General features: G+C 29.3%; 1 protein-coding gene and 2 long non-coding RNA genes across 3 annotated transcripts; 2 read left to right on the top strand and 1 right to left on the bottom strand.

Annotated features, from left to right (window-relative positions):
* Nucleotides 1–5,335: 5,335 nt before the first annotated feature.
* Nucleotides 5,336–6,208, top strand: LOC106449142. The gene has a single exon (XM_013890945.3). It carries the CDS (start codon nucleotides 5,692–5,694, stop codon nucleotides 6,061–6,063), a length of 372 nt encoding a protein of 123 aa, XP_013746399.1. The 5' UTR covers nucleotides 5,336–5,691; the 3' UTR covers nucleotides 6,064–6,208.
* Nucleotides 6,209–6,948: 740 nt separating this feature from the next.
* Nucleotides 6,949–9,300, bottom strand: LOC106449141. Its single transcript, XR_001289080.3, has 3 exons — nucleotides 7,607–9,300; nucleotides 7,389–7,502; nucleotides 6,949–7,289 (listed from the first exon to the last, which is right to left on the bottom strand). It is a non-coding gene; the product is annotated as an uncharacterized LOC106449141 (long non-coding RNA).
* Nucleotides 9,292–9,775, top strand: LOC125608076. The gene is made up of 2 exons (XR_007339149.1): nucleotides 9,292–9,507; nucleotides 9,589–9,775. It is a non-coding gene; the product is annotated as an uncharacterized LOC125608076 (long non-coding RNA).
* Nucleotides 9,776–13,078: the final 3,303 nt, after the last annotated feature.

Raw genomic sequence — 13,078 nt, 5'->3', positions numbered from 1 at the left:
CTTCATTAAAATCTAAAAAACCAAGAACCATCTCTTAGCCGAAGCTAAGAACCCCAGTTAAAAGACTAGGGTTAATCATGATCTTAGATTTTAGAGCATTAAACAATTTAACAATTTAATAAGTATTTTAATAAAAGTAGTAGTTTTAAAATTGTTTTTCTTTTAGATTTCAATCTAATTTCACTTGGTTATACTCAAAATTATGAGTGGACAAAATATACATAAAATTGATATAAGCCTATTGTCCGTTTTGCTAGATATTCATAATTTTACGAATAAAATCAAATATTAATATCTAATACCCCGTAAAATGAATCGAATCAACAATATTAGAATTTAAAAATCGAATATCCAATACGATCTGCTGTATATATATATCACATCTAAATAATTATATATATTATGTAATTAATATTATCTATGCAAGTTTTATAATATTATTATTCACTAAATTCATTATTTAAAAATATATTATTTTTTATTTTGTAATGAAACATACATTTTTATTTATTTTACTAATCGAACCAAGTATCTGTTTGAAATAAATATTTTAACGGATAATCGGTTAAAAGATATTTATGGTAGCAAAACAATAATAAGATTGGTAATCCAAACAAAACGAAGGACAAATAACTACAAAACCTCAGATATCCCATTCGTACCCAATCTTACTCAGAACCGGTATAGATTATACAGTTCGCACAAATATGTAATCACCTCACTTGCATACTTCTATGCTTTAGATGTACCTCAGATTCCTTATCAATATGCGTCAAAAGATATATCGATCACGAAAACCTCTTGCTCCATTTCCGTCAAACCCTCTTGTTGGGTTTAGAAGCCAATACTCTCTTAACTCATGCTCAAATATTTATGTAATCTGCCGATCCTTTTTTTTTATTAGTTCACCAGATTCTTTTTCCAATTTCTTTTTTTTTTCTGGTAAAAATTAGATATTTTGTACTGGAAAAAATTATTGAGCTGACACATTGATATATTAAAAATATATATAAGAAGAGGCACATATAAAACAAGATGAACAAACCCCACCATTGATATCACCTGACAAGAGTTTGCAGTCAAATAAAGACAAAGGCTAAATCTAACTCAGTTACTAGTGAGTTCATAGATAAAATGAATCTAAATCTAAATCTATGTATATGTACATGTAGTTATATTTTGTAATAATAAATGAATCTCCAAATTTTAGCAAATATATATATACTAGGTGATTTTTCCGTACTCATGGGTATAAATGTTTTTAAAATAAATATACTATAATAATTGATTGCTATTTAGTTTTAATTTTAAATTAATTAATAATTTGTATGCATCATTTATATTTATAATATTATATTACTTTAATAATACATATGATTTTCTATATGTTATATTTAATCGGTTTTATTGTTTTTACAGTCAATTTAGTTATCATTTGCGTAATTTGGATTGCATCTCTTAATTCAACTATAATATTTTTTATTCTAAATATATTAAAATTTTGATTAATTTCTTATTTGTATTTAGGTGGTTGTTGTCTTAAATATGTAAATATATTTTATGAAGATTATGTATAACTTTAAATATTTTGTGCTTACAATAAAAAAAATTAAAATAAACTAAAGTGTCTGATTCTAGTTTATATAAATTAATATAACGATAATATTCTGAAGTCTCATGTATATATATAAATTTTAGAAAAGAACTAAATTGTAACAGTTTTTTAATATTTCATTTTCATTTTAATATGTTTTGAGTTGTTCTATGATTTATATTTATAAAATAAATTACTTTTCTTATAAAATTATATTTTTTTATCGTAGTTAAATCTATGATTTTAGATATAAGTTAGATTAGTCGAATCACTCATGTTGTGAGTATATTGAGTTATTGTTATTCTTTCAAATTCAAATGATATATTTTTATTTTTATTATAACAAGTCAAATCAAATCACTTTTATTTATCGTTTAAACGTGCATGTATTTTCATAATATTTATCAAATTATTGATGTTTTTTAAAATATATTATAAAATGAAGTGATGCTCAATAGGAAGTTACATACATAAGTAGGTGATACATTTCTGGAAGCTCATGAACACATATTAATATTTACAATAATTAAAATATTCTATAAATTCTAAATAACTTTATGCCTTTGATTTATTGAATGGAAACTAAAATTTATTTTAAAAAATATTGAAAATGAGAATTCAGATTTGCTTTGGTATTTTGATTATGGTTATATTAAGTTCCACAAACACAAAATTTAAAAGAACATTTAATATTAAGAAAACAAATAATTTTAATAATGATAAAATATAATATATCTTTTTTGCAACTATTTGATTTATTTTTTTTTGTTTTTAATATCTCTTAAAAATAAGCAGTAAACAAAGTTGTAATTTTATTTGAAAATAATATTATATAAGTAAAATATAATTTATCGATATTGTTTTTTATGTAATTGGAAGCTATTATAGTCAACAAAATATATGAAAAATAAATAAAAAAACTTCAATAATACTAATTATAAACTATTTTTAGTCAATTAAACATATATCAATTTATTTTTCTCAATTATTTTGTGTAATCTTCTAAGAAAATAGATAGATATATAAAAAATACTTCTATTAGTTTGATTTTTTTTTGTATTGTTTAAAATTATGTTTTGAAAGAAATGTTATTTCTTTTTCTAATATCAAGATTATCTGTGTAATTTTGTTTTTAATAAAATCACATTATATACAAATTTATGTTTTTCATCTAAGAAAATATAGATATATATAGAGTATTTTATTACTTCAAAACTATATTTTATGTTATTTAAAAATATTTTTTAAATGTAATATTACTATTTTGTGAACTTTGCTTTTTTTGAAATCATATTATATACACATATATTTTCGTTTTCAATATTTCTTTTAACTTTATAAAAAAATTCCTTTTTATTATATATATATATATATATATATATATATGTTTTTGGAAATTTTTAAAAGGAAACTAAATAAAAAAATAAATAATAGTATTTAATATTTTTAATTCATTAAAGGTATCAGTGTAATCAACCATCGTGAGAGTTAATATGAGAGCGACACATAGGAAACTGACTTCTCAAATAATATTATATATATATATATATATATATATATATATATATATATATATATATATATATATATATATATATAAATCTCTGTATATATAGTTAAACCAAAAATATATTTTCTAGAAAAATAAAAATTAATAAAAATATTTTAAATATAAAAATAATCTATTTTTGTGGAACAATAATAAATTTTAAAAAGTTTATTTTCAAAAACGGAAGGAATATATAGTTAAACCAAGGATATATATACTTTTACTGTATTCACGATGATCACGTTTTATTTTGTAAGAATAAATAATGCTCAAATTTGAGTCAAAGGGGGCTTGACAAGAAGCAGACGAGAAGTGGCAGAGAGGGTAATTAATGTGTGATGGGACAACAAATAAATTACCTCTTGGTTTTACCAAATGCATGTGATTTTGGTTTTTACACACACCGAAAACAAGTTGGGAATTGCAAAATTTAACTTTATCACATACTTAGTCTTGTTTTCTTATTTTTTTTTAATTTTTGGATTATCCAATTATATAATTTGATGACGTTGAAATGAATCATGTGACGTGAATATTTGTTTTAAGCCAGTGCATGAGAATCAATTGAGTACATATAGAAAATCCTACATGAAATAAAAGGATATAATTATTATGACAATCTATACTATTAGAGCATCTCCAAGGGGACTCTATTTTTTCCTCTATAATTTACACTAAAATAGAGTAACTCTATTATAGAGTTAAATTTGCTCCAATGGTTCAATCTATAATAGAGTTACTCTATAATAGAGTGAAATATAGAGTAATCTTATTTTTTTACTCCAAATATAGAGTGAAAAACAAGAATATTCTATATTTCACTCTATTATAGAGTAACTCTATTATAGAGTGAACCATTGGAGCAAATCCAACTCTATAATAGAGTTATTCTATTTTAGAGTGAAATATAGAGAAAATTATAGAGTACCATTAGAGATGGTCTTAAAGCATGATCCTATTGTTTTTTTAACCTTAGCATGTCCTTTTCTTTACTAACATTGTATATTTCATTAAGGGCAATCAAGTAATATTAATAACACATCTATATTGGGTCATTTTTTTGGATCCAACCCACATCAGATTTCTCTTGGGTCATTTGGGTCGATTAAGAAATCATATCTAATTCTCACATTTTTTTTCTTTGGGCCATTGAGTCCAAATTCAAATTTTTTTTTTCAACTATTCTTAATTTTTTTTTTTCTTAATATAATTTAAGCATTTATAAAATAATTGAATTTTTTCATTGAAAAGTATAAATCTTTATTAAAAGTATATAATTTTTTTTATTAAAATATTAACCACATAATAAATTAATTTATCAGAGTTATACCAACTTAATTAGTTAAAGAAATAAAGTTTAATTTTTTAAACATAAATAGTCATTTAAAATGAAATACGATAAATAAAGATAAAAGTTTAAGTCTATTATAAAATAAAACATAAATATATGAAAATATGACATTTACTAAATATTTGTCAATTGAAAAAAATAAAAAATAAACCCGCGCTTTGAAAACGCGGATCAAAATCTAGTTAAAAGTTTAAAACCATAAGTCTGTAATGCTTTATTTTATTATAAAGTCAGATCTGTATAACTACTTAGGTGTGATTGAAAATCACATAGCAGGAAGATGCAGACCAGACCCATCCAGGCGAATGCAGGAAGATGGTGTTTCACAGATGGTTCATGGAAGGATAAGGACCTGTATTCAGAGCAAGGCTGGTTTAGCACTCTCCTGGGTTTTGATGGATTGTTAGGGGCAAGAAATGTACGGGCATGTCTCTCCCCTCTTCATTCGGAGATGGAGGCATTAATATGGACAATGGAATGTATGAAAAATTTAAGACAATTTCAGGTTACGTTTGCAACGGATTGTTCTTAATTGGTGAAGATGGTTTCAGAACCAGAAGAATGACCAGCATTTGAAAGCTACCTGGAAGACATTAAGCTTCTCAGAAGAAGTTTCTTTTTTTTTTTTTTTAAAAAAAAAAAAAAAAATCGTCTTTCGTCTTACATATGGATGCAGAGTTACCACCTTGGTTTACAGAGTTAATATGAATCTGTGAATATTTGCTGTCAGAAAAAAAAAAAATCACATAGCTATAACTTTTCTAGGGAGAATTAATTTTTCACTCAGCTCTACTTATTTTTGCCAATCAGATGAAAATAACTTTTATCTCTCTTATTCTTATTCTGCAAACTGATTTTGATTGATGAAACCGAAGAACATACCAGAATGAAAATCTAAATCCGGCGGAAACAATTTAACATCTCCGAAAGCATAGCCCATTAATTTAAATAGAGGTATATACTTAACTTTATTACTCACTGTTTTGGAAGTGAGAAGCAAATTACGCTAAACTTTTTTTTTTTTTTTTGTCTTTATTACTCTACTAGTTTTTCTCCTAATTACTGTACATGACTTATGGCTCAGTTACTCTATAATTAACCAGTCCACACCCTTAGGTAACAACACTCTCCACTTCCAAGTATTGAACCCTTACCTCCGCAAGCTCACCTGAAACTATTTCCCTCTCACTTACTCTCATGTTCGGAGTCACGACAAAACTGGATGATCTAATGGGTACCACAACCACGCCAACCACAATATACGTGGACCCACCTCCCCAAGACCAGCCGAGTCATAGCTCGGACCACCGTTCAATAGAAACACTCGTTGTCGTGTTAGCCGTCATCACCATTTTATCCGTTTTAGCAAGCATCTTCGCTCGGCTCTGCGGCGGCCGTCATTTATCTAACGCCGGAGACCACGACATCGAAGGTTGGGTCGAGAGAAAGTGCCGTAGCTGCATTGATGCTGGCGTCCCCACGGTCGCCGCACCTCCTCCTCCAGCGACGGAAGCAACAGTGGAGGAGCAGGGTAAGGCAGCAGCCGCGGAAGAGCAAAGCAAGAAGTGAAGTAAGAAAATGGGTATTCTTCGATTAAGCTCTTAACATTATGTAATCTCATTAACTTTTAAGATGTCATTTTGTATGTACCTTATTCTACAAACATTGATTTGAGATTTTTCTCTAATGTTTAATGATAAGTATTTGAAAAAACACACACAAAAAAAAGAAAGCAAAAGTTCTTGTCAACTTTTATGTTTAAACCCGTTGAGATTAGAGACCAACGGCATTATAGAAAGAAAAAAAGACATTAGTATCATATTGGATTATAATTATATACATCAAAAGTTTATTCAGTAGACCTTTATAGGAAAGTAGGCCACAAAGCAAGAAGTCACTGAAAACTAGTTATTTTGGTTAATTTTGGTATTTAACAGCTTATTTTATATAATAAGTATAGGAAACACACACTATAAATTAACATTTTAGTTTCAGTTTTTGAGGGACATAGGCACAAACTCGGGGCATGTGACTTGGTGTATAGACAACTATTTAATTTGTAGGTTTCTGTGGTAATTTTTATTTACCAAACTTTTTGTGGGACCTGACTTTAACGAAATTATTACTTTGAAATAATCAAACCACTTTACTGAAATTTTGATTATATTTTCACTATAAGTTTTTAACGAATATTTAAAATAATCTTATTCACTCCGTTCATGAAAAGTTGACAAACAATCAAACACTATTGATTATGTATATACACTAGACAACTGAAGATGCCGATGGATGGAATGACTAATCTTATCGCTTTCTCTACTCTTTCTCTTGTTCATGTAATTATATGGGCCTTGAAGTTTGGGCTTAAAATATTGTAAAATCTGTCACCAGTTGTAACGGCCAATAGGCCTTGATTAATGATATGATAGTTGACAAAAAAAAATGTATATACACTAGACAACAAATCTTTCGACTATTGTATATATATTAACCATATATTAGTTCTTTAATATTCTACATATCTCAAGAATCAAATATGTAAATACATAGTATATGTATCTATGTAAATTACATAATTTGATAATTAGTTAAGGGTATTGAGGGGAAACGGTGCCTTGATCCTTAACATTGACGACATTTTTGCAAGAAGCTGTTCCTCCTTTGATGTTCACGTTCTCAAGCACTATACCTTGGCATGTATATTTCTCACTGCAGTTAAACATTATCGCCACATCCGTTGCGCTCGTACCACTGATGTTCCGGTATACCACATTGTTCACTTGCACCGCAGATTCCTAATCAACATATTTCGCATTTCAAGCCGAGTGAGGCTAGCTTAAAAAAATGATTAATGAATCAGAAACTTGGCCAAATAAAATTAATCAATCAATTACTTGTTGCTCGCATTTTTCCTTGTCACACTAGTTCTGGTCGATTATGATCGGGTTCTTGACATTGTCCATACGAATGATTTGTAATTTAATGTTCTTGGCAGTTCCTGACCCTCCCTGAAATCAATAAGGGAGTCGTTATATATTGACAATTTCAAGTTCCATTATAGAGACTTATACATTTGTGAAAAAACAATAAAAACGAAAAGCAAACCAATTACCTGGTAAGTCATAATTCTTACTCCATTGTCAGTTTCAGAGAGCTTAGCACCATCCACATTTATTCCCGAGACATAAGCTTTGGAATTGTCATCCCCCAAGCTCCCAATGGTTCTCATATAAAAAAATTAAGGTCCATATGTTGTATATATATCCACTTTATTTATTTGTAACAACTATATATCAAGTTAAGATATATATATATTATTAAATCTGACTTTTTTTCTGGTAAAAATGTTAAGATTTTGTTACCAATTTTAGTTTTTGACAGAATTATAGAGAAAACAAAAAACAGATAATTAAAATACAACTAAACTAACTAGACATAAGCACTAACTGAACAAGCAAGGGATAATACAACTAGCTAACTAGTCCACACAGAGGACCCATCAGAGTCGGAACAAGTCGCTTGCCGCAAAAAGATGAACCGCAGTGAATACGAGATCCTGAACCTGGTAAAAGTTGGCGTACCCGATGAACATGTCTTTAAGATAAGGTCCATCTAAGAACAGCTCGCTAATGACCTTCGAATCCAAATCCAACACGCACAAACCGCTAGACCAGAGACTAAACACACCCACGAGACAGCCGAGCTTTATTCAACAGGCTGCGATGGAGACAAATCTGAAACGAGATCTTCGGATCCTGCCAAAAGAAAGGGAATAATCTGCTGAGCAAGCCAAGAGGCCGACCAAGCACTGGGATGACCATTCCCTAACCAGGAGACCCCGCCGTCCACACCACCGACAGACCCAACCGGAGCTACAAGACAACGACCTGATCCAAAACAAAGAACCTGCTCCGGTCTTTAAGCGCTTCACAAACACCCTTGTTAGAGCATGGCGAACATGAAGCGGAACCAACAAAAGCCCTAACCACTCACAAAGAGAGTAGAGCACACTCGACCAGATTCATGAGAGAGGAAGCAAAAGGAGAGCAACCTCGGTGACGGAGACAAGCAAGCCATAGACGACAAACCCTAACCACGCCACAGAAAATGCAGACACAAGCCCACATAAGAAACGATAGCCACACGACCATCCAAACCATGTGCACGAACCGACAGATAACCGTACATGTCGTCTCCCTTGAGCAGAGCAGACCGCATGAAGACACCAAAACCCTAGCGCCGGGAAGACGAAGAGCAAAACGCCCCTCTCCACACGAAGATAAACTTCGGATTCAGACCATAGAGACCAAGGAGAGAGCAACCTACTAAACACACGTCTCCACCGCACAAACACCCCACCAGATCTGAAAAAGGAGAAAACCAGATCAAAGAGAGGAATTTACCCTAAAATCCGACTACGCACACCCACTCGCCACACCGCCTCACCGAATCTCAAGAACGGAGGCCACCAGCCTCGGATCTGCAACTGCTCCGGGATATACAACCCCCAGAAGCCCAAGCATATCAACGGCGCAGACAGGGAAGGATGAAACGGAAAAAATTGGTTTTGTTTGATATCAAAAGACTACATTTGCTCTATCTCACATTACTGCATCTGAGGTCTAGTTTAGTGGTATTAAGGGAGCCTCGTTTTGGAAGAAGTGGCCTCTTTGATGGCATTGAAGAGGGCGGAATCAGAGCTGCTTGCTTATTCTTACAGCTCTCATGAAATCAATGCAAGACAAAGTTAAAGCCTCCTCTTTCTGTCTTTTTTCAAACTTGTGGCAAACTTGTGGTGTTGCGCTGTGAATGAAATGGACATGCATTGGTTTGTCTATATATATGGTTTTGATCCAGAATCTGATTTGTCTCTTTCTCATCAACAGCTAAACAAAAAAAGAGGTCCATACTCATAACCGCATGCTTGACATAATGGTATTTCCCAACTTTTTCTGCTTCTTCTGGCTCAGAGAGATGCAGCCATTGTTTCTCAACATTTTGCAATGTAGCAGGGTAATGATATGGATTTATCAATGTAGGGTAAAATCTCCCTTAGCCTAGCTTCACTATGTGTCTCTCATCTCTTTCTTGCAGGTGTTTGAGACCAAAAATAAGCTGAAGAATGCTGACACATGATCCCAATCCATGATATTTTCATTATATCTCTCTTTGCTCTTATTATCCTCCCAATTGAAGGCCAAATATTAGTATGAAAGTTTCATTTGATGGATTTTAAACTGCTTTTACTCCTTCGATGAATAAGGGAAATTAATTGATGCTATATACAATCCTAACACAATCTGAAACAGGGATTTCAAACATATAAAATTGCATTGAAAAGAAAGCAAATGTAGAGAAACAACATGGCTTTTGTATGCATTAAATCATGAGAAAACTACAATTGGAGTTTGAACTAATTGTAAACACTAAAAACATTTGCCCTTAGGCACAACCATGAAGTAGAGAGATTATTATCAGCACTCCAAAAATATCTGGTGCAGAGATCAAAAACGACTCTTCATCATCAAAAGTAATCTTCAAACCCCTCTGCCTTATCACTGTCATAGTTCTCTTTTCCTGCAATATTATTGTTTTACAAGATGAGAAGAAGGATGATTCCATTAACAATGAATTCCTTCTGCAAACTTTTTATTATATTAAGGATTTAAGGTGAATAAAGTAGGCAAGTGTTTTGACTTGGAAAAACAATTTAATTTGTTGTGTTCTCTATAAGTACCTATTTCGTTTAATAGGAAATGGGATTTATAGCTCCCATCATAATTATGCAGTTAGATAATAGATTAGATAATGCATGTTTATTTTTAACTGATATTAAATATTATTAAATTTTAAATTTTTGTTATAATTTGTTTACAAGTAAACAAATTATTTGTAATTTGGCTTAACTATTTTTAACTTTAAAAATGAATAATTTAATTTCAATAAAAATGTTATTTTTAATATTTTTAAATTACTATTACATCTAATGACTACATTTATTTTAATATCTAAGTAAACAAATTCTAGTAAATATAGTTTTTTTAATATAAGATACATTCAACTGAAAAACCAGTTTGTTAATTAATGTAATAAATTAACCGTTTGTTGTTCAACTTAGATATTTTAAATAAATTGATAATTTAAAATTTAAAAAATTTTATTTTCTTTATACTGTTTACGAGTTTTTGTTAAAAAGGTCAAACATTTAATAATGTCTTAATTTTGTATTTGTTAACACACTCTCAATTAATTTTGACAAAACATATTTCTATAAATTATATATTCTCTATCATGGAAATATTGATATATTTGTAAATATTTATTGATTTACTTTTAGTAATATTATGATGATATATGAGTTATTATCATATTTTTAGAAAATTTATCAAATATATAAATTATATAAATGCAACTGTTTATATCACAATTAACTTTATGTCATGTCATATTTTTATAAGTCTATCTCATTTTTATTTTTTAGAAAATCATTTTCCATAAATAATGTTTAGAGGATATCATATGTTATATTTTGAGAACATATATAAGCTGGGTAATATTGTGCACTGCTTTCACAAGACAAGACAAGACAAAGTAAGTAACGACACTTGTTTTCCAGCACATGTAAAAATATACAGAGAGTACAGAGAGGTCGGCATGTCCTGTGAAGACGTCTTGATGTAACTTGAATTCATCAATAATTTTACCTCCCATGTTTGTGAATATGATCTATAGCATCTTCTACAATTTCAACCATAAGACTTAGATATATAAATTGAGAACCGGATCATTTAATTATACTACAATGTATGAGACACCAAGAAACAATAAAATAATCACGTTTTATACGTATAAAATCATCACTTTTGTGATCAGATTACCAATTTCATTAATAGAAATTTAATACAACGATAAATGCTTAATGTATATACATATGTTTTTTGTAAACAAAATTAATACAAATATATGTAATTTCAGCAGAGTAAAAAAAAAATCAAATGACCATGCCGTAATCTATGATATGGAGTATGGGCTAGTTGAGTATGGAGTATGGAAGGAAAGAATTCCTTGCCAGCTTATGTGTATTCGACTGCATTTCATCCGTTTTAATATTAATCCAACAGATGACAAAAAAAAGAGAGCATGGGCTAGAAAATGCGATCATACGTGTATTAATTTTACAATAACTAAAATTAATACATTTAAGGGGATAATAATGATCACATTTTCAGCAGAGTTCAATTAACTAGCCCATATTCCATGGTGATGATTGGTTCGACTGTGGTTTTAAAAATTCTATAGATAAATTGGTTGTAGATGTAAAGTTGTTATTGTAGATTTTTTCTACAGATTTTATTGTAGTTAAATTTGTTGTAGCTGTAAGTTATAGGCTGTAGATATTTAAAAATAAAATATATGAAATATGTGTTGTATATATAAAATTATTATTTTATATGAATTAAAATAATTTATATTAATGTTTTTTTTTATAAATTATCAAAATTTATTGTAATTTAAAATGTGATATGTAAATAATATTTATATTATTTAAATATCTTAATAATTAAAAAACACTCAATTTAAAATTGAAATATTTATAAAAGTTTTTATTATGATTATATAATTTATTTGATATTATAGATATTTTTTTTATTTTACAGATTTTACAGCCTATAAAAAGATGTTGTAGCATTTTTGCCTAAAATACATAAAAACGTTTGGCTTTATATTTTTGTTGTAGCTTTAAAAATAAAGCTAAAGCATGATTGGTAATACTAAATAAAAATTTGATGTAGACTTTAATTTTTAAAAGTAAAGATACAACATGACTGATAAAATTTAGTGATTACTGCATGGTCATATGTAGATTTTTTTTTGGTTGTCATGTCATACAACGAAATTGACGGATACCAATAAGAATTATGATTGTTGGGAACTTGTCAACGTAACAAAAATCAAATGCTTGGCAACTTCGCATCCACAAGGAGACCAAGTCCTAGTCCACGACGTTGTCTCATACACATTCATGCAGTAGCGGCCTCAGTGCCGGTCCTGAGATATTTCGGGTCCAATACGAAACCAAAAATATAGGCCTTATCTAATAAATTAAAATTTTAAATTATTAAAATTCTAATTTACATTTAAGAATTACAATATCCTTAAAATTTATAAAAGTATCAATTCTGAAAATTATCTTTCAATTTCATTTTATATAAGAGAATGAAAAAAAAAACATTTATCATGTTATATGTTCAAAACACGTCCTAGAACTGATTTTTCCTTTCATATGCTAATAATAAAAACAGAAAATGCAAACCCAAAAAACCTATACAATTTGTAGACCCCATGCAAATGTTTCTTAGGTATCTGCTCAAGCCCGGGTCTGAGCGGCCTTGAAGGGAAAAGCTATGAAAGCATGTGTTTCCTGCCTTTTTTACAATAACTAAAATTTTAGTCACTAATTTTACAAAATTCTCTTGCAGCTTAGGTGGTTAATGACTAACAAAATATTTCGAGAGTTAAGGGTTCAGAGCGCTAAATCATTTACATCAGTTTTTATTATCTTTATAATGTTTTGGGTTTCCGG

This window comes from Brassica napus, chromosome A4, assembly GCF_020379485.1.
Source record: "Brassica napus cultivar Da-Ae chromosome A4, Da-Ae, whole genome shotgun sequence".
Taxonomy (NCBI): domain Eukaryota; kingdom Viridiplantae; phylum Streptophyta; class Magnoliopsida; order Brassicales; family Brassicaceae; genus Brassica; species Brassica napus.
This window is presented reverse-complemented; position numbering and strand designations above follow the sequence as displayed.

Coding starts and splice junctions, on each gene's coding strand:
- LOC106449142 (XM_013890945.3), top strand. CDS start 5,692: ATGTTCGGAGTCACGACAAAACTGGATGATCTAATGGGTACCACAACC.